General features: G+C 39.4%; 1 protein-coding gene across 1 annotated transcript; it reads left to right on the top strand.

Moving 5' to 3' along the window:
* Positions 1 to 947: 947 nt before the first annotated feature.
* On the top strand, positions 948 to 20,495 carry ccdc50a (coiled-coil domain containing 50a). Its single transcript, XM_038272143.1, has 12 exons — positions 948 to 1,223; positions 4,164 to 4,226; positions 6,692 to 6,821; positions 12,356 to 12,446; positions 12,678 to 12,780; positions 16,126 to 16,989; positions 17,620 to 17,771; positions 17,885 to 17,932; positions 18,030 to 18,167; positions 18,315 to 18,388; positions 18,472 to 18,581; positions 18,690 to 20,495. The coding sequence occupies exons 1-12, from the start codon at positions 1,169 to 1,171 to the stop codon at positions 18,707 to 18,709; spliced, it is 1,848 nt and encodes a 615-aa protein (XP_038128071.1). The 5' UTR covers positions 948 to 1,168; the 3' UTR covers positions 18,710 to 20,495.
* The last annotated feature ends 1,898 nt before the right edge of the window (positions 20,496 to 22,393 follow it).

Below are 22,393 nucleotides of genomic sequence, written 5' to 3'. Positions count from 1 at the left end.
TAGCCGGACTCATACCGGAAGTTGGTTTATTTGGACTTTCAAATTATTCTTTTTTCGGGGGAGGATTCTAATAAGTAAACTGATAGACTGATAGACTTTAGAACAAGGGATTCTTACAAAAAATCGTGATAGTGTCGGACTGTGTCTCTGATTTATATTTGTTTACATTCATTTCTGACTTCATCTACTTTTAACTCCTGTCAGGGCCTCCTTTTTTCCACAAGGTAACAAGAATAGCAGCTGCCACCATGAAGAATGTTTTTTTTTTTTTCTTAAATGTTTTATAATTATTTTTATCTGTGTTATTTTGGATGTTATAATTTTTATTTTGGTCTTATTTTCATTTTGTGCTTCATCTTATCAATTTCTACAGAAAACTAACAAACTCCAGCAGTCATCAGCCTTGCACTTCAGTTTGCCCCTGAGTGAGAGACAATACTCCCACATTTCCCCTTCTTTGCTGATCAACAGAGGTGCTGGATGCAGGATCTCAGCTCTGCTTTCTCCGTTATTGTGTCTTTGGACAAGACACTTCACCTGCATTATCCACTGATGGAGGTCAGAAGGCCTTTATCTCCTTCTGTCAGTGTGCCTAGTGAGTTTGACCAAATTGCTTTGACATTTTTCAAGAATTTTTATTCCTTTTTTAACCTTTCATTCTATTTTACATTGTAGAACATTATACTACATTACATTTATTTTACATTGGCACAGGGCATGCCTGAACATAATATTCAATGGAGTATAAATGAAAGAATGTGGGGCATATATGTGCAAAACAACAGCTTTTTTTAATTATTTTATTTCATCTTGAATGTATAAACGTGTCAAGAAGTCTAGCAGAAGAGGAGGCTATATGTACTCGTTCACGTAGTGGAACAAAAAAACTTTTATTTTGAAACCAATGTTCCGGAAGTGACCTAGCTCACGTTAGCTTTATGGTTTGGCTGACGGAAACGTCCAGGCTCGGAGGGAGGGACGCTCGGCGGAAATTTGACACGCTAGCTTCAACAGCGACGTATCGGCGGAGGGTGGCGACCGAAACTAATCAAAACGGCAGTCCACCACCTGGACCATCAATCCGGGATTTACGCGCAAAGGCGATCAATCACCGGACCGCCGTAAACCTTGGAAAGTCAGCGGTTTTTGAGTTGTTACCGGTGACGACATGGCTGAATGTAACGTTAGCATCGACCAGAAAAAACTACCTGGAGTGAAAGAGGGTAATGTCAATAACACGTTTTCCCAAATATGCGAAACTAGCCAGTTTTATGGCTCTATTTGAGATAACGTTACACTGGAAACGGAGCTATTTATTTATATTTCTCTTAAAAACGCTTTAGCAGCGATGGAAGCTAATGTTTGCTAGCATACTAGAGGGGTTAAACATTTCGGAGCCACATAAAGAAGGCACTGATTAAAACCCATTGCTTAAGGCTGCAGGTGTCCTGACATTTTATTTATTTATTCTCTGGTAAAAACAAGTCCACCTCTATTAGGGTAACTAGAACAAAAATGATTGTGCAGCAATTTTTGCTGTTATTACACTGAGGATCTGTGAGGTAAATATAAATATGGTTCAGCAATAGTGGCTTTTCTTTGGTCAGCTGATCTCAATGAGCTGTTGCCTTCTTCTTTTGGTATGTTGCTCAACCAGAGCTCAAAGGAAAAGCTGAATTATGTCTAATCTGAAAAAATCCTTCAGGTTTCTGCTGTGAGCATTTGTCTCAGCTGTTAACCAGTATGCTTAAAATGATTTAAACATAATCCAAGCAGCCTTGAAACTGATACCAAACAAAAAAAGAAATTATATTTATTGTGAAGCAGCTGCTCACCTCCATGCTTGTTATTCTGGTCAGAGATAGAAATATGTGCTCAGTCTTGTCTGCAGAAGAAAAAAGACTCAAAATGCAGCTGGGAAAGTTTTGGATCAGCACTAGGCTGGTATTTTTACTGTTATATGGTGAAACTTCAGTTTCCACACCACCGTCTCCAACCTATGCCTATTCAAGATCCCTCTACACAGTGTTCAAAACTTGTTTGTTTACCATTCGGCTTAGGAAATCTTTCTGCACAATGCTTATTGTTTCCAAACCCATCTGTTTAAATAAGCCGTAAAACTTCCACTACCATATGGGTTTAAAAAAATGCTGTTTTCCAAATTACTCCTTTGAGCTGTCAGTCTAACCCTAATTTAGAATCGAAACTTCAGTTAAGATAAGAAAAATGTGCAGCCAAGGATTTAGGGGTCTCTGTTAAGAGGATTAAACATATGGCTATACTCTGTTAAATGCTGTGGTCAGTGTAAGGATTAATGGATTTCATGGCCTCCTGTTTTTTTTTCAGGATGATTGTCAGAGTTCAGCCATCTACTGCAGCTTGTCCTGGTCTATCAACAGAGCTTTGCATAAGTAGGAGTGCTGATAGTTAGGATGATCTGGTGGTAAACCTATGGAAAATAAGTGTAGCACAGCGCTAAATAGAAGATAATAATTCACTTAATATGTAAGATGATATATGCAAGTAGCCTGGCATCTGTAGGAGGAGAAGGAGTTGGCTACCATTTCCTGTGCAAAAACATCATAGATAAACTTTGAATCAGCATAATGTGAAGTTTGACTGTTTAAGCAGTGGCAAAAATAATGGATGTTAAGCCTGAATCAACAGTTAAATGAGTGGAAAAGTACTTGCATTTTACAATGAGTCTGAAACAATTATTAAAATGGAGACAAGGCAATCTGTTTGCCTCATTTCAGAATGCTTGAGATGGGTGTTTGGTACTTGAGGGTGTTTCCACTGTGGAAAGTACCCCTTCCTACACGTGGAACTATTACCACTTTGGCACCTTCAGTTATACTGAAACTGTATAGATAAAGCTGTAGGTTTGGAAAATGATCATTGATCATTGCATCGCTCAGGGTACTTTTTACTTGGCTAGAATTTGGATAAGTAGTCTAGTTTGAATGTATGGGAATAATTTTTTATATTTCTATTTGTTGTCTGCCTCAAGAGTTTGCCAATTTTTCTGACTTTTGTTTTACTATAAACTCCTTAAGATGATGGCAGGAGGCAAAAACTAAGTGAACTAAAAGTGTTTTCGATGGAAATGCAAATAATCGTTCCCTTTTTATGGTTTCAGTTCTCCTTCAAAGACAACACCGATATTTATAAGCCTGAGAAAAAGTTTGCTTTTAATTTTGTTCTGTGTTTTGCACGCATATAACACCACATGGAATCTTTTTTTAGATGCACTTAATAAGCAGAGATAAGAACCAGTTTGCTGTTGATCAACTCGGATTGGTAATCGACAGGTCAATAACTTTAAACCATTAAATGCATCAAAACTAAAAGGTCTCGTTAATGGTGCATTAGACTTTAATTCACCTCTTTTTTACAGTAAATTATTTATAAGCAAGGTTATGGAAATAAGTTTAAATGCACAGATGAGGTCACCTTTTAACACCTCTATGCTTCGTTCTATTTAAATCACACTGTCAAACTATCTGCATACAATCGTCTTCCCCTTTATGTGATATTTGGACAGGAAAAATAATGTCTTAAAGACATCAGAATTAGCAGGCGAGAAAGGAAAAGTTTCCGCTAACCCATTTGTTTTCCTTTAACTGTTTTTGAAGAGTCTTTGCTGTTTTACCCATTCAGAAATTGATTTGTTTTTGATGAATCATTTGGACTGAGGGGACAACTGAGCATCATGCAGTCACTAGCATGTTTGCATTGTCTCTCTTCCTTCGTGCTGATCTACCGCCCTCTGCAATTCACAATTCCTAGTCTATGAAATATGTAACTTCTAGTTAAAAAATATATTACCAAGTTTTGTTTAGACCCATACCGATTAATTTGAAATCAGTCTATCTGCTGGCAGTTTTTCTGGGCTTCATTGGACAAGTATTCATTCACTTCTCATGAATTGATGGGCAAAAATAAAGATGACTTGAGAAATTATTATTTTTTGAGTGGTGCAGGCAGGTAAACATGAAGTCAGTGTAAAGATGGGACTTTCAGAAATGCTTGTGGTTCAGGTTTGACTTTCATCAGTGAGACTTTTAATGTTGGATTATTTAGTTCTTAAACTTGATCTTAAAAGCTGATATTTTGTTCTGTAAATCAACTGACAGCCTGTTTTTTTTTTCTCTCTTGCTCAGTATGTAAAGACTTTGCTGTGCTGGAAGACCACTCTCTGGCCTATAACCTGCAGGAACAAGAAAGTAAGCACTTTTTTTTCTATTTCCGAATCCCCATGTGTTTTTACTCATTAGAAGTCAAACTGCTACCTGTTTAAACCAAATCTCTTTGGTAAAGATGAGAATTGTATAATTGATAACATATTATGTTGAAAGAAAAATGAGGACATTATCCTGATCTAAACATATCTGATCATAAAAACCCCAAAACTGAAATCTGATTTTTGATCCTTTTGAAATATATTTAAAAGTTTGTTTTTTTTGTGAAGCAGCACACCTAATGCAGCAATGTTTAATAGAGCTGCTGTAGTCAGTTAGTTTGGTAAAGGGTGTGTTTTTATTTACGGTTTCTAAGACACTGACTTTACGCACTGGTAGAACAAGCGTTAACATTTTAATCCAAGGCAATTTTATTTCCGTCACTCATTTCAGTGGCAATGCAATTCAAAGTACTGTACATGGAAGAAAAAAAGAAGTATATCGCCGTTGCTGAGGCAACACAAATACCTTTATTGTAAAAATATTGGATGAAATTTGGATTTTATTTTTCCCAGCCAGGATCATATATAACTCAGTTAATCTAACTGGGGCTCTTTAAATCCTGTTTTTATTCCGCCTTTTTTTCTTAATAAAACATGAAAGTTGTCTTTGATGTGTGGCAGTAAAACCTTTACTGTGCCCACTATGTTCTATCATGTCAGCCCATTCTGCAGAATACATTCATAGGTAAACTGCAGTGTCAGTAAATGTATCCCCCTATTTGTAAGAGGGTTTTAATCTGTGTGTGTCTAACTCCCTGTATGCCCAATTAGCTTGGTTCGTGGTACTTTTATGACCTAATATGGGAATAACAAGCTTTACAGTTTTACGAGATTCTAAAAATATACTCGCTGTATAGGATTTGATCTCCAGCTGCTAGTTTTCTTTTTCTTTTTTCTCCAATAATCTAAATAAGATCAAATGCGCTATGTCTCCCTTTAAAAACTGTAATGTCACGAGCTGTTTGATCTGAAGATTTGTTGCTCTGGGTTCATCTGTGCTCCTTTGAGTTGGCTGAGAAGAATATTTTCTATCAAGATGAACTGATGAATGGGAATTTTATTCAGATCAAATCAACTTTATCGATCCGAGAGGGAAATCAAATGTTGTTGTAACTCATAGGGTTTTATGTTCCCAGAACAGACTTTTTATCAGCTTGTTTGGCTTCTAAAAGTCATTGCTTGATGCTGTGACCCCAACTGTATAATCAATCTGAATTAAATAATGATCACATGATATTTTGTCACTTTTCTTTCTTTCTTCTTTTTTTTTTTTTTTTAAGTTCACTTCTGGATTTTCAGAAAAAGTTTGGTCTAAACCTGCTTTGTGTACTGAAGGGCCAACTTGGCTAGAATTGAGCTAACCAAAGCCCAACCCTGTTTTGCATACAATCACTGTGTGGCTTATTGTTTTTTAACCTTTGGATCCATTGTGATTACTTTCTGAAAGTCTTTATGCTTTGCTTCAACCGATCTGACTTGAGGAGGATACATGCTGATTTCACCTTTGACCCCGCTGGTCCCTGGGAAGAATAAAGACTGACACAGCATGCCTCGTCCTCTTATTATTCAACAATCACTTTTAGTTTTTTTTTGGACAGATGGTGTCACAAAGAAGCTCTTAAGCAACTTGTTTTTAGGGAAATCAGGAGTAACAGCTGTTTTTTTGTTTTCCTTTCAAATCTTCCACATACATTTACGCCTCTTTAGGTCAGACGAAATATAACTTCCTTCCCAGAAATCTTTTTTTTTTTAAGCATAACTCAAGTTTTTTTTTTTTGTGAGATCTCTAAGAGTTTTTTCCCATCCGTCCACGCTCTAAGAGAAGAATCAATGGTCCTGTTGATAAACGGAGTGACGTATTAACGATGATGCTGCCTGGGGTTGTGACATCAACTAACCCCTAAATATTTTCCGTAAAGGTTCATTTAATCAGTGTTTCAAAAAAGAAAAATCGATGTTAACCCTTCTCTCTCTTTATCACTTTGAAAGAAGTGTGACTCAGTTTCCACTTTCGATCCCAGCAGCAACGCATAGAAACTTATTGGACCTTCTCATGGCTAAATTGCCAAATGGGTTCCAGCCCTTTTCACTCAAAGCTGGCAGCGGATCAATAATCGGGTGAAACGGAGCCGAGTGAGTGACTGATGCTCTCCATGCCTGAAAAGTGCAGCAAGTGCGTCAGCAAAGTAGGATTTATTATCTGGTTCCGCCACAGCGTGCCATCGTACAACCTTGGAAAGGCGCCTCAGCTGCAAACCTTCATTTCTCAGCGAATCGAGGCTCGGCTTTTTTTCCATCACATCAAACCGGAGCGTCTGTAGCTCCTAACGTTTATCTTGTCATCTGCAGACAATCTTCGCAACAGTACAGCCTCTCCCAAAAGAAAACAAGACCGTAACTTTGTGTGTGCACAGTTTAAATGGACTTCTTATCTCTCTGTGTCTGCAGTTGAAAGCCACTTGGCTTCCAACGTACATAAGAACCGCCTGGTGCAGAAGGACCTGCAGGTGGCAAAGAAGCTGCAGGAGGAGGAGGACGAAATAGCCAAGATCCAGAGCCAGAAACAAAATAGTGACATGTGGGTATCTATACACCTACACTCACACAGTAGTGGAAAAAAACAAATGTACAGATCTCACATTGAAAGTTTTAAAACTATACTCAACGTAGTTTTTATCATATGTACATTTATCATACTGTAAATTGAAATAATCAGAATATATTTCTTTCCCACAAGCTAATTTACTCTATAAGATGGGGGTGGAGTTTTTGCTCCCATTTCCAGTTACATAGTCTGCTCTTGGTTACTGATGTTAAAACCTGCAAGTTTAGGCTTTTAAATAGATTAGATCCATAATAGCTTCCGGACAAAGAGTGATCCCTACCTTCTCCTGGAGTATTTACAGTTTTGCTAACTCTGGTAATAACTAAATATGTCAAATGGAGCGATTTGCTGTTATAGTGTGTTTGCATATTAAGTACATAGACCAAGTCCTTTCAAAACTTGCAGGTGTTTGTCACCTTCCAATTCTAGTGGTGCATTAAGATATCTTTGGGAGATGATGCTTCTAAAGCGCAGGCAAGGGTACCAATTTTTGGTTAAAAATTATATCCTCACAGTTTTTGTTTTAGTGATGGATACATGCTCACCCATTAAGATGCAGCAGATGCTAGCAATAAGCTGAAAACTAGCTGGTTTCCTTAACATCTCTGTTCCTTTGGGTAAAGCTAGGATTAGGGCTGCAACTAACGATTATTTTAAAAATCGATGAATCGGCCGATTATTTTTTCGATTAATCGATGAATCGGACAAACATTTTTTTTTATATTAACCTCTTTATTCCAAAATAAACATTTTAGACAGAACAAACAAGCACACAAGTACAGGTTGCTCATTAACTGTACTGGTGCAATATGAAAAATAAATGTTTGTGTTAAAACTACGCAAACTTACATGAGAAATGTAGCTGTACATCCACAAAATATAGGCTACTTTGTTTCATAAAGCGCAAAAAGAGACAGGCATTTTTGTTTTTTAAAGCCCCTAAGGGGTTCAAACAATAGGTCCCCCCATTTCAACAAATGAGTTTTTTTAGACTAGAAGAGTTCTGCCTTTTAAGACAGGAAAGTATAGCAGTTAAAGTTGCTGCTTGAGAAAATACTGAACCATAGAGATAAAAATAGCCCTGTGATTCAAATTATAAATTGTATTTGGAATAAAAATGAGAGAACTAGGGGTGGTAAAAAACACATCCTCCAAAGACAGATATTTACATGGGAATGTGGCAGATAATTACTTGACATATTACTGATCTTGCTGGATTTTGTTCTGCTTTACTTCCATAAATTGCAGGATCTTCTTTACTTTATCTTTGCCAGAAGATTTAAACTTTAAAAGCCTTGCCCTCATAATTTGCAAGTAAATTTATTTATAAAGAAAATATAAACGCTGCTTAAACAAATTTAAATGAAATTAAAAGTAAAATAAATAGCCAACCTTATCACTGTCTGTAACCTACTAACAAGGTAAGGAAAGCATCAGATGAGCTACCTGAGAAACTAACGTTACGTTTCCCCTCTTTAAAATGAAACAAACATGGTTACTCATCCTGCTGATCAGCTCTTTTCACTGCCATTGAAGGCTCCAACGTGTTTTCTTTTCAGGTGCTGCGTCATAACAGTGGTGCTTCCGTGCCATGTTCATTTGTTTTTACAAAAGTTGCATGTTACGACTTTTTTCACTTTACAAAGCGCCAGCTATTTTAATTATTGTGATCAATTTGCGCCGTCAATCCCGGCGCATGCGCGCTTCATTTGCAGTCTGGACGCTGAGGGTAAACTCCTCACTAAAATCCTGCGGCTCTGACTGCCGCGCTGAGAGGGACTCCTGTGGGAGAGGGAGAAAGGCGTTGGGATGGGGGAGGCGCCCCACGGCAGGCAAAAGCCGCCAGTGACACCGTAAAAAGTCGCCAGATTTGTCGCTAGTCGCTTTTTTGAAAAATAGTCGCTGGAGGGGTCTGAAAAGTCGCTGAGTTGGCAACACTGCAACTGCGGCGCTGACTCGCTCCGCCATATTTTTTTTTCTTCCCCCGGTTGACCGCGGCGGCGGATGACGCATTAATCGCGCAACACAACTAATCGATGATTAAATTCGTTGCCAACGCTTTTAAAAGTCGATTTTTATCGATTTTATCGATTCGTTGTTGCAGCCCTAGCTAGGATCTCTACCTCGGCACACATGCATCCACAGAGCAGCTGTCCTCATAGAACCAACATGACCATCCTCATTTTCTGTCTAAACAGCTTCCATATTGAGCTTGATACCTGCTCTATTTCAATTGAGATAAGTATTGTTAGACATACAGGTGCTGGTCATAAAATTAGAATATCATGAAAAAGTAGATTGATTTCAGTAATTCCATTTAAAAAGTGAAACTTGTATATTATATTCATACATTACATACAAACTCATATATTTCAGATGTTTATTTTGTTTAATTTTGATGATTACAAATGACAACAAATGAAAATCTCAAATTCATCATATCAGAAAATTAGAATATTGTGAAAAGGTTCAAAATTGATGGCCCCTGGTGCCACACTCTAATCAGCTAATTAACTCAAACCACCTGCAAAAGCCTTTAAATGGTCTTTCAGTCTAGTTCTATAGGCTACACAATCATGGGGAAGACTGCTGACTTGACAGTTGTCCAAAAGACGACCATCGACACCTTGCACAAGGAGGGCAAGACACAAAAGGTCATCGCTAAAGAGGCTGGCTGTTCACAGAGCTCAGTGTCCAAGCACATTAATAGAGAGGCGAAGGGAAGGAAAAGATGTGGTCGAAAAAAGTGTACAAGCAAGAGAGATAACCGCACCCTGGAGAGGATTGTGAAACAAAACCCATTCAAAAATGTGGGGGAGATTCACAAAGAGTGGACTGCAGCTGGAGTGAGTGCTTCAAGAACCACCACACACAGACGTATGAAAGACATGGGTTTCTGCTGTCGCATTCCTTGTGTCAAGCCACTCTTGAACCACAGACAGCGTCAGAAGCGTCTTGCCTGGGCTAAAGAGAAACAGGACTGGACTGCTGGTGAGTGGTCCAAAGTCATGTTCTCTGATGAAAGTAAATTTTGCATTTCCTTTGGAAATCAAGGTCCCAGAGTCTGGAGGAAAAGAAGAGAGGCACTTCATCCACGTTGCTTGAAGTCCAGTGTAAAGTTTCCACAGTCAGTGATGGTTTGGGGTGCCATGTCATCTGCTGGTGTTGGTCCATTGTGTTTTCTGAGGTCCAGGGTCAACGCAGCCACATACCAGGAAGTTTTAGAGCACTTCATGCTTCCTGCAGCTGACCAACTTTTTGGAGATGCAGATTTCATTTTCCAACAGGACTTGGCACCTGCACACAGTGCCAAAGCTACCAGTACCTGGTTGAAGGACCATGGTATCCCTGTTCTTAATTGGCCAGCAAACTCTCCTGACCTTAACCCCATAGAAAATCTATGGGGTATTGTGAAGAAGAAGATGCAATACACCAGACCCAACAATTCAGAAGAGCTAAAAGCCACTATTAGAGCAACCTGGGCTATCATAACACCTGAGCAGTGCCACAGACTGATCGACTCCATGCCACGCCGCATTGCTGCAGTAATACAGGCCAAAGGAGGCCCAACTAAATACTGAGTGCTGTACATGCTCATACTTTTCATGTTCATACTTTTCAGTTGGCCAACATTTCTATAAATCCTTTGTTTTTATTGGTCTTCAGTAATATTCTAATTTTCTGATATGATGAATTTGAGATTTTCATTTGTCATTTGTAATCATCAAAATTAAACAAAATAAACATCTGAAATATATGAGTTTGTATGTAATGTATGAATATAATATACAAGTTTCACTTTTTAAATGGAATTACTGAAATCAATCTACTTTTTCATGATATTCTAATTTTATGACCAGCACCTGTAGTTCTCAGCTGTAATGCACCAACAAGTATGGCAGCATGCTGCATTATCTATTATTGTCTTCCCCCTCTCTTTAGTCCCATTTCAAAAATAGAGGCTACTGTTGCCTATAAATAAGCTTTTAAAACGTGACGTAAATATAAAGTCATGCATAGCAGCTTTCTAAAAGTAAGCCTCCTGCATTTACTTCCTTTGCTTTTTCAGTAAAGCAGCAGGCTAATCACTCTATGCATTGTCTGGGTACACATCAGTATTCTTGTTTTTGTATTAGGCTAGATGGGCTAACTTTTTTAAAATGTTGTCATGACAACCATTAAAACCCACCAACAAGGTTAAACGTACTCCAGATTTTTATCAAGAAATGTTTTATTTTAAACCACTTTAGTGTCATCAAGATTGTAAATTTAAAAAAAAAAAGAAACTGTTATTAAACTCGTGTGAGAACATGGAGGAGCCCATTTCCCCACGCTCTGTCTAAAAGTTGCTGTTTGCATCGTCATACAAGCTTACGTTCCAAAAGAAGATTTGCAATTTTTCCACTATGTCAGACTCACCAATGGTAAGTGAAAATGAGGAAAGGCACATAGGACAGCCTTACGTAAACGTATCACCAGAATGATTGACAATTAGGAGGACAACTTGTTTTGATGATCCACTGGAAAAAGAACATCCTCCACTATATCATCAAATAAAAAAAAAGCCTTGTTTGTGGATTTTTTTTTTTCTCATATTCTTTAGTAATAGGAAGACAAGCTGCTGTTTCTTTACTTTTGATGACATTTGCTGGATGAGTTGCAAAGCTAAAATTTGGATCTCTTTCAGTAAAGCTTTGATTTGTTTGATCATGATGAAACTGCTGGCTCGACGAGGCCGGTGTATAAAATGCTGTTTCAGGCATATGTGGACTGTTCTAGTAGAACCACATGGCCCCAGAGAGGCCAGATCCTCCATCGTGTTGTTTTCTGCTGCTGGCTCAGTGTCATCTTTGCAGCATTTCTCAGTGCCACATCATGCACTCCTACTCATAGGGCTCTAAACAAACACACGCACACCAAAGACACTAACACCTGGAACGTTATGCTGTCTGAATATTGAGATGCTATTTTAATTTTTTTCTCTCCTCCTATGTTCTCCTAAGCTGTTAAAACTTGGAATGGTTACAGGTGCAGAACAGGGTAGAAAATGTGTTGTGTCGTGCATTCACCCTTTAGTGATCTGTGACAGCTTTCCAGGCAGATGGTGTTCCCAATGTGTTGTTTTTGTTCAAGGCTGCCTTTTGAGATCAGTATCATGGACCGCTACCTCTGATTACATATTTTCTGATTACCATTATTGATCTGAGGAGCGCTTTAAACTGTTTAATTCATAAGTGTTTTAGTGCTTGAAGACAGAGTAATTACAGAAATTTTGAATCACATTCAGACTTCAAAGCTTTAGTGAAATGTGAAAACCAAGACATAAATAAAACTAGCGAAACTAAGGGAGTAATCTATGGATTATGAAATATATGTATAGGGTTTAAAAAAAACATGAAAATGTGATATAATTTGCACTTGAAGAATTTGAGGAACATAAAAATATCCCTTGTGTTTGACTTATGTTTTTTTGTTATTTTTTGCTCACGAATCTACGGGAATCCCAGAGAGCGACAAGATATTGAGATCGCACAGGAGATTCAGGAAGAACTGGTCCGACAGGCAGAGCGGCAGCGACAGCAGGAAGAGAAGGATGCAGTAAGAAACGCATACTCACAATCACTTTTGAAAGGTTAATGACATAAATAGCTCCGGTTGCTTACATTTAGTTAGCCCACTTTACCCTGAAACTGTGTAAAAATGGAAAAATGTCAAGAACACTACTCCTTATTTTGATATCTGTTTCAATGGTTTTATTCCAACAACCCCAAATTTATTTACCCCAATAAAACGGTAAATCCGACCCATTTGTCATCTCATTCTCTTCAGGCTATTGCTCGTAAGCTGCAGGAGAAGGAGATGAAAGAGGAGAGGAGGAGACAGAAACAGGTGGAAGCCAAACATGAGGAGGATTACTTTGAGGATCACGGAGGTGGGGAAAGCAACGCTGATTCTGTTGATGTTTTGCTTTTTCCTTTTCATGCCTGTATAAGCTCCTGCAGGACAACATGGATGGAGATCTTTTTCTCTTAGAAGAAAGGGTTGTTTCTGTCCCATGCTGTCGATGTGTGAGGGTGTGCTTTTGATGCGTCATAGTCCTTATAATGATGCTGACTAGAGGCAAAGATTTGAGAATGCATTTATAAGGACTTAATTAGGCTCGTGGGAGAACAGCTGTTAATGTGAAGAGGTTGAGGTTTGCTCACAGCTTTATGGTTGATCATAAATGAGGAAAAGTGTTATTGATTAATGAGTGCATGAAGAGAAAACTTAATTTAGCTGTTGGGGATTTATTACCATTCATAAACAGGCTTCAAATTTCAGTCATGCTTTTTTAAATGTGGGCGGGCATCTTTGTCTCACATATTGTTTTTCATACACATACAAACCACCCCCCCAACCTTCTGTATGACTCATCTTACTGAAGCCTCATAATTTTTGATCACACAATAAGCTTCTTTTGAGTGTTTTGTAAATTCCTCGTCACGCTGACAGGTTTAGAAAAACACGAATTCCACTTTTTTAAATGGTCTTTGGAGAAAATCCCTTTCAGCACCAACCAACCCAGAGAGTTCTTGTGGTGATGTATAATGCAGTACCAATGTCTGAACCCAGCCTTACATTTTTCAATCAAGGGTGTGACATCAGGTGTGGGAGGGTTGCTTTCTGTACACGTTTTTTTTTTTTTTTTTTCACTCGGCTCATTCTATTGAATAGGAAAAATTATTGAAGCCTGAGATTCCCCTTCAAAGACTTCAACATTAACACGATCTTTTCTTTTAATGGGAAGATAAACATTTTATTTTCTCTCAGAGACTTAAAAGTTTATCCTTTTTAATAAGTTTTCAAAATAAAAAACAGTTTATTTTCAGAAGCAGGGCAGCAGCTTGTCCATAGCTGCTGAGTGCTTATGGCTTTATGTTGACAGACACAGAGCTCTTTGTTGACATAAACAGGAGTGGGCTACTATCTGCTGCTATCCGTCTTCCCGCTCCCTCTGCCCCTGTCGTCTGAATCCATCCTTTTACCTGAGCCCCTTATAATTGTTGAAGAAGCTGAACCAATCATACATGCTCCTTTTGCCGCAGATGCATCATCACTATTTGCCGTCCAGCCATAGTTGCTCACGTTTTAAGCTCTCCTCTGAGTTTGTGTGTACAGAGCAGTTTAAGTGTGATCTTGCTTGAGGCAGAGGTTGCTCTTTTGTTTACTCTGTATCTCAAGTTATGTGGGAAAGACGTCACAAGGCGACCTGCAGGTTACACCATCATAGCTGGTGGTGGTTAATAAATCCCAATTGATTATAGCAGTGCTCTGATTGCCTTCCACTGCATATCTTTTGGTAGAGTGCTGCTGATTTATGATTAATTACTGTTTTATAGTACTTAACTATTTACCTCCCAATTTTTTTTTTATCCAGGGAAAGATACACTGAGTAAATGTAAAAAGTAGTTTCAGATGAGGAAAAAAACTCCCTCAAACGATACACCTCATGACCAGATACAAAGAAGTATATAAAAAAAATAACAGCAGTGTTCTGGACTCAAGTGATCCGTATAGAAAATGATTCATCACAAATTGAGAAAACCTGCGACAGTAATGAGCTTAACCAGTAGTATCAGAACTACCAAAATTACTCTTAAGAGCAAAACAACAACCCGGGGATGATATGAATCCCTCTAGAATATATAAAGACTTGGACTTAGACAACTTTTACTGTCATTTTGTATAAACAGAGTGTATAAAAAAACGAAATTGAGTTTTGTACAGCTCTCATAACATTTCCATTTCTTAAAGTGCAGCAGTGATCAAATGTAAAGATATAAAATATGACCTCTATTAAAGCTGAATTCTATAAAACCTGGAGGTCTGTGTTCATGATTCAACAAAGAGATGGGACGTCTGTAGCACATTTACCTAAAAACATCTTCAACACTTTTAAGGAAAGGATCTGTGGACCAATGAGTCAACTGTTACTTTATAGAAGATGTAAATCTTAAAAATCTGAGGAAAAAAATAAAAATCTGACACACAGTTTCAGAACAATTTATTGAGCTAACATTCTACTGGTTGGTTGACTTCTTTGCAGCTTTTTCCCTCCCATAATTTAAGTTTCAACTTTAAATCCAATTAAGATGCCATGTCACAGACATCAAACATGGTGGAAGAATTTAAACACGTCTTAGAAGGGATCATGCTCTTTAAATTGATGTTTAAGATTTACTGCCAGGTATTGCTGAAAAGGCTGGTAATACCATCTCTTACGTTATGCTGGGAGGTTCCTATTCTTTAGGGTAAGGTTGGTTTGGATGCATTTTTACCGTAACAGGTGAAGTCATGATTATATACAATATATTTGTGTATACTCAAGTGTGTGATTTTTATTTATTTTATTTTTTCCTTTGATGCATTGTGAAGAAAGCAAAGGATGTATATATTTCTCCTAGGCAGGACTGTGAAACCAGATGGTTTCTTATAAAGCGCTCCACGAAGCAGGACATGAGGGGGGCCTCTTACTGTATTTATCTAATGACAGTGAGTCTGGTTACTTATGAAGCTGCCTGCTGGCTGGACAGAGATCTTCAGCTCATGTCTGTTTTATTTATATTCAAATTTAATAAACCAGAACATTGAAGATGGCTTTCAGTTACATCTTCTGTTAATCTAGCTCTGTCTCTGTGTGTAGGACGAAACCATTTATGTTCCAAACTTTTTTTTGTTAGACAGAGAGTTGATTGGATTTTTAGAGCAGCCTGTTAGATAACAGGAATTCCTTTGCGATGACTTTCTTCAGCGCTGCCTGGTCTGAGCTTTGTTCATTTCCACTCATTTGTTTTGTCTCACAAGCCAACTCCCTACAGACTGGTTTAGATGGAGGTGTTTTTCCAAATCAAGTCATGTTCTTTTGTCCTGAATGTGTGTTGTCTTTTTATTTTCACACTCACTCCCAGACTTGTTACCTCATAAACAGCAATTTAGCTGCATAGTATTAGGTCCATTTAACATTTTGTTACAAATGTGTTTATATATTTGTTTTCTAATTTTGAATGAAAGCAATATCTTATCGTCTAACCTTTTGGTAGAACACACATTTCATGACTTTTTGGGTGGGTTCTACCTCCATAGCATAAACGTTGTGCCCTGACCATCTCTCCTCACAGGTGCTGCATTTAACCGCCTGCTTATACAGTAGCTGTCTTGGCTTATGGCATTCTGTTTGTTTTTCCTCACATTTCCATGCTCTCCTCATCTTCCTCCCCTACTACTCGCTCATCAGAACCCAGAACTGTTGATGTGGACAAACATGCCCGTCAGAAATCCAGATCACCGGAACATTATGATTCCTACTCTCCAACACGCCCAAACCGAAAACACTCTCCAGATTATTATTCCGCTGAGCCCAAAAGGAGCAGGTATCCAAAGCAGGACCCTGCAGCCCCTCGAAGCCACCCCAGATATGCAGAACACTACTTGGAGGCAGAACAAGGGCGTAGCAAGCATGCAGATCCATATCCAGAACACCTGCTGCCCTCTAGAGGCAAGCATGCAGACAGGTACCCAGAGTTTGAGCCTTCATACACTGGCAGAGCCAGGGACCAGGATGTAGATGGAGTGATAAGGAGGAAAGAGAGACCAGCCAGACCACCTCCACCACATGCTACTCTAGAAAGAGACAAAGACGGGTACAGGCATGATAGGGACAGGGACTATAAAGTGGGGAGGCATATGGAGAAGGAGTACACAAGAGAGAGAGAGCATGATCCCAGGCAGAGAAGGGAGAGGGAAAAATCCAGAGATCGGATACCAGGTGATGACCTACAGAGAGAAAGAGACAGACTAAGACAGAAAGACAAAGAGCGACGGCGAGCCAGAAGCAGGGAGCGAGGACTCGACTTGGACTCCTTAGAAGTAGGGCCCAGCAGAGACAGGCGAAAAGAGAACAGGGGATCCTTGGAAGAGGAAGAGGATGATGGAGGACGGAGGGCCAGGAGCAGGCAGCGCATCCACTCCAGCCCAGTCGACGTGTTCGATGTGGTTCTGAACGGCGAAGACAGAGGAGACCCAAAGGAGATCTGGGACCTCCAAAAGGGGGAGGCTTCTGAGAGGGAGCGCAGTCTTAGCCAACCCAACAGAGAGACAGGTACCACCTGAGCCCCCCCCTCTGGGGTCTCCTGGGGTGTTTGTGTGGTTTGCTGGCCTCACTTTCTGCTGTAGAAATCTCAGGTGGTGGGTTGATCTAACAAGAAAATCACTTATGGCAAAAATCTGAATGGCGTTGATTATTTTAAAGTTCCTTTGATGGGTGGAAACTGTGTGTTGCTTCCATGCTGTGTGGTTTGTTCTTTCTGCCTTTGTTTTCCACACATCTTGATGAACTGGAATGGTTGAACATTAGAGGGTTTCAGAGCTGCTGAGCTGTTTATAAAGTTATCCAAGCATTGCTTCCAATCCAGGTCTCAGCTGTATTAAACCAATTAGGCTAAGCTAATAAAGAAAAATGATTATGAACAGCATTAAAAAAGCACTGCAGCCCTTTAAAAGATGCCTCATGACAACACGTTCTCTGACCAATGATGTATTTTGTAATCGGTCTAACCACTCTATCTCTATAGTTACAGAAACCTAATCCTGCTGGTTCTCTGATTATGCTTCCTTAATCACGCAAAACAAGCTTCAGTATTCCCACTGGTGCTTGATTTCTGTGCTAGGTGTTCATTTCATGTGATCTTTTACCTTCCAGTTTGCTTATTCAATGTGTTTCCTCCTGCAGGCCATATTGTGCATGCAGGAAGTAGCTCAGCTATTGCAGACCCAGAGTATGGGCTGACTGAAGCCACACAGGGGCTGACTGACCTCGACCTTCGGGAGCAGGAGCTTAAGGACATGGAGGTCGCAAGAAGACTTCAAGAAGAGGAACTCAGGGTGAGGGAGAAAAAGCATCAATGCTAAGACTGTCTTATGTACAACATGGGGGTAAAACCCTTTACTGTTTTAATGGTATTTTAATGCAAGTTTTAAAACCTTTCTTGTTTCAGAAAGCAAGCCATATGCAGGAGCGTGCTGCCCAGATGGCAAAAGATGAGGCAAGTTTCAATAAGATGTTTTTAAATATCTTTCATTTAGTTTTTTTTTTTCTCAGGCCAGACAGTGATGTCAGAAAAATTTACATTTGTCTGACAGGAAATAGCTCGGCTCTTGATGGAAAAGGAAAAGAAGGAGTACAGAAGGAACCGAGAACGTGAGAAAGAGAAGGAGCGGGAGAGGCTGGCCCTGGAGAAGATGGCCGCAGAGAGAAAGCGACACGAGGGCAACTACAAGGTAGCCACGTCTTTTAACTCTATTTATACAAAGCCGACCCACAACCGTTCTTTCTCAAGGCAAAAATAAAGAAAATAATGTTGTTGAATCGTTCTGTATCAGTTGAAGGACTATAACTGATCAGAATAATGTTTTTCACCTTATCAGGAGGAGGTGGTGCGGCCTCGGACGCGAGATGAGTACGACCATCATAGACAGAGGAACAACAACAGAGCTGCTCGGTACCAGGCCAAATCCGCAGCAAATCACTGATAAATTCTCATGACTGTGCATTTTAATAACTGATGTTTCTTTGTTGCCACAGACCTCCTCAGCCTCGTACGCATGATTATGAGAATGTTAGCTCAGTGTATGGATACTCAGACCACCCCGCTGCCTCTCGCCCTCCACAGAGACCTGAAGCAACTTCTAGAGGTACATATTTACATGAAAATGTTGAAAAACATGTTCTTTTTTTTAACCTTTAAATATAAAAGGTGGGCTGACTGATCAAACTGAGGGATTGTATTTTTTTTTTTTTAGGTGCCTATCAGAGGCGGTGACTTGGGATTTATACCTCATCCAGACCTGCTGTCCGCCCTCCATCTATTCTTTCTTTTTTTATATTTATTTATCCTTTTAAACATTCACTATCCTTTTTGCCAAAAGCTTTGGGGACAATCTAATGTGGTTGACTTGGACTTTTTTTTTTTTCTATTTTAAACCCTTTTAAGTTGACCAGAGATGTGAGTCAGTGAGTATTGAAGCAACTTTTTTTTTTGTTAATCTGACGTTAGCACTCGCCAAAGGTCCAGACTCGCCACATAAATTTTAAATGATTTTTGCTCCTTACCCGCTCTGGTCATTAGATGCAGAGATCTGTGCCATCATCATCATCGCTTCATTCCTCTTCTGGATGGAAATACTGGAATCAGGCTGTTTCTTCGTTGCTCTTTGTGGGCAGTCTGTGTCTGCTTCTGCCAATACAGTGTCTTGTGTATCAACATGGCAGCTGCTTTTTGACATCTCTACTGTCGCTCTGTTCAATAGACGGGCTTTCTCCATGTGCCACAGCCTGTGACTCGTACGAGGCCTATTTCTGTTGGTCTGGGTTTACCGAGGGCAAAAGAAAACAACAAAGCAGGCCTTTATCATTGTGCTGTTAGCACTCTGTTTTCTGTATTGTCATTGAGCTTGGGAACAATCCCTTAAATATCTTATTTTTCTTCTTTTCTGTGACATTTTGTTTGTTTTTTAGCCTCTGTAACTTCAAACTGAACGTGGTATGACTGTATATTTAATTACTGTTTCTCTGTGCATGCTTACTGAGATTGTACATGCATTTCAGCTGTATATAAAATAATCCAGCTTTTACTTAATAATCAGAAAGGGCTAAAGCCACAAGCAGCCAATAATATTCTGTCTGAATAAACAAATATCTACTTGTTCATATCCTTTGTATAAAATGACTTTTCTGCAACTTTTTTCATATTTCCAGTTTAAAACTGAAATGCATGTACATCTGTTGTCTGTCAAAGCTGGATTTATGCTTGTGCTTTACAGCACAGAGGTTGTATGTTTGAATATTTGCTTTTTTAATGCTGATATGCTGTCAAATTAAGTTAAAATTATTGTCAAATTCTAGATTATTTCTTCATGGCCAAATTCTTGTGCTGTATCAGTTATTTGTTCTCAAAGGGACCTTTATATTTATTTTTATACTAAAATTTGACTTTCCTGTCATTGTTTTCTCATGACCCAAGCTTTTACTGACATCACTTCCGGGTATTTGTCTTGCAATCAAAGGCAGACATCCTTTCCTGTAAGGAATTTACATAACAGATCATTTTACAGTGCTGAAAAAGTCCATCCTAATTAAGAAAAGTCCTGCTGAAAGATTTACATTGTTTTGTTACTTTTCAATGAAGAAACGGAATTAAGAGCACATTTATTTTAAGTTTAGGGGATTAAACGTAATGGCAACCTGTTTAATTTGAATACTCAGTGCTGATTCTCAGCACCTATGCTGTCATTACTGTTGCTGAAATGGAAAAGTAGCTTCTGTTCAAGTTTTCTATCTGTAAAGAGAAATATCAGTTTTCTTTAACCAAGTATGAGCTGTTGGTGTTGCTGGAGACAAACATGAGGGTGGTGAATAAAACTGTGCTAAAGTGTTGACTCAATGGGGCGTGTGCCATGTTATTACTTTTCAGGGATTAAAAAAGGTTTAAAAATTGTAGCAGTTGCCATTTTCCTTTAAAATGTGACTTCTAATGTATTATTTGCCCAGAGCGCCACCTTGTGGGCGCGTCAGTTGTTGGCATTAAAAAGTGGTGAACCTGATCTATACACCTTGTTTCCTGTTTGTTAGCGTCAGAATTTCAGTATAAAAGGACCTAAACCCAAAACGCCCCCTCAACAATAACCTTTAACCATCAATGAAGTCCCACTCAGCTGTGGAAGTTGTCTGGATTGGACGTGGGGGGATATAAACGAGGAATAGGAAAGTCGTTGCTGTGGCAACGCAGTGACGCCGCGTGTGCACGGCTGTAGCTCTGTGGCGTAGGTTGAAATTACATCAAATTTCCCATTTCTTGAAGCTAAATAATGGCAGTATTAGTATTTTAGATTACGTTTCCTTTAAGGTTTACCAACTTGATTTTCTGTCAGCGTCACGAAGTCACAGCGAATCAGCAGAACTTATATTTTACTGCACTTGTTTCCTCCGTCATTATTTCGCGGGTACACCCTTTGAATGATTCCAACCATAGATATGATTCCAACGACCCTCCTTTGATGCAAAGGCTGACTGGTCCAGTCGAACCACAGAATACGTGGTTTGGGACTGACCTTTTGTATCAGACCCTCCGGGAATAGTGTTTAGGTTATGGCCATACCCCAAGGTTATGAATCTTTAATCTAGGGATATTAAGAAATCCGATGTAACAGGGTTCAGATTCATTGTATAACAGTCGTTTTACTTTGACTTTGTCATTTTTTACACACAGTTTATACAAAAAGAAATGTTGTTCAATAGGCCTACACCTCTCCACATTTCCATTTTTAAAGCGCAGCAGTGATCAAATGTAAACATGGTGATCAACTGTAAACATAAGACGGGTATATGATTTCCAACATTCAGTGTTTTATTTTTGTTTTTCTTTTAAACCCTATTTTATACAACAGTTCAAGCTGTTCTGGAATCTGCTGGACCATCATCGGATGCTTCAGAGTCTCTTCCCACAGGGCAGTAGGGAGAACAGTCCATGGGGGCGGGGGGGAGCCCCAATGATCTCTGCTGTTCTCATTGCTCTCCTCACTTTCTTTCAGTCTGAGGAGCTGCAGCCTCCACAGCACACAGTGAGACAGCTGGTCAGAACACTCTCTATGGGGTTTCTGTAAAAGGTGATGAGGATGGTTGGGGGTAGGTGGGCTCTCCTTGTCCTCCACAGGACGTACAAGCACTTTTGTGCCCTTTTGACCAGTGAGGTGGTGTTTAAAGTACGGGTAAAGTTGTCTGTAATCTGCACCCCCAGGAATTTGGTGCTGTTGATCACCTCTACAGGTGAGCTCTTGATGAGCAGTGTTAGGCTGGTTCTTCATGAAGTTGACAATGATCTACTTCGACTTCTCCACGTTCTGGATCAGGCTGTTATCTCTGCACCAGTCCACCAGCTGCTCCACCTCCTCTTTGTGGTCCCCGTCGTTTTTGACTACCCACCATGGTGTCATCTGCGGACTTCACCATGTAATTGGTTGTGAACCTCTGTGTCATCAGGGGGAACAACGGGCCTCGGGATGCAGCTCTAAGGGGAGCCTGTGCTTAGGATGATGACATCAGAGATGTTCTGTCCGATGCGGACTGACTGAGGCCTGTCTGTGAGGAAGTCTAGCAGCCAATTGCAGAGGGGTGTATTGAAGCCCAGCTGTTCCAGTTTACCTATCAGATGCTGTGGAATGATGGCCACCTGTAATGGCTTTTAATTAGACCCTATGGGTTGAGTTGATTTATGACATCTATATTCTTTAACCAGATGTTAAATTTCTACTACATTGGAATTGTGGTAAAGGTTTCTTGACCTCTGATGAACCAATCAAGAACTAGGGTTTTCTAACTGGTAAAGTATAATTCACCCTAATTTAGCTTTATTTACAGATAAATTGTTTGTATATAGTGCTAGTTTAATGTTACTGTTAAAGTTCATGCAGTGAAGAAAACTGGTTACTGCACAATTTAATTAAAATCT

Source organism: Cyprinodon tularosa, unplaced genomic scaffold (assembly GCF_016077235.1).
Source record: "Cyprinodon tularosa strain WSP-4 unplaced genomic scaffold, ASM1607723v1 ctg82, whole genome shotgun sequence".
NCBI lineage: Eukaryota > Metazoa > Chordata > Actinopteri > Cyprinodontiformes > Cyprinodontidae > Cyprinodon > Cyprinodon tularosa.
This window is presented reverse-complemented; position numbering and strand designations above follow the sequence as displayed.

What these genes read in the sequence shown, in the direction of transcription:
- ccdc50a (XM_038272143.1), top strand. Translation starts at nt 1,169, where the DNA reads ATGGCTGAATGTAACGTTAGCATCGACCAGAAAAAACTACCTGGAGTG. An exon ending in CAGAAACAAAATAGTGACAT is followed by an intron (nt 6,822 to 12,355) that starts GTGGGTATCTAT and finishes CGGGAATCCCAG; the next exon opens with AGAGCGACAAGATATTGAGA. An exon ending in AGCAGGAAGAGAAGGATGCA is followed by an intron (nt 12,447 to 12,677) that starts GTAAGAAACGCA and finishes CATTCTCTTCAG; the next exon opens with GCTATTGCTCGTAAGCTGCA.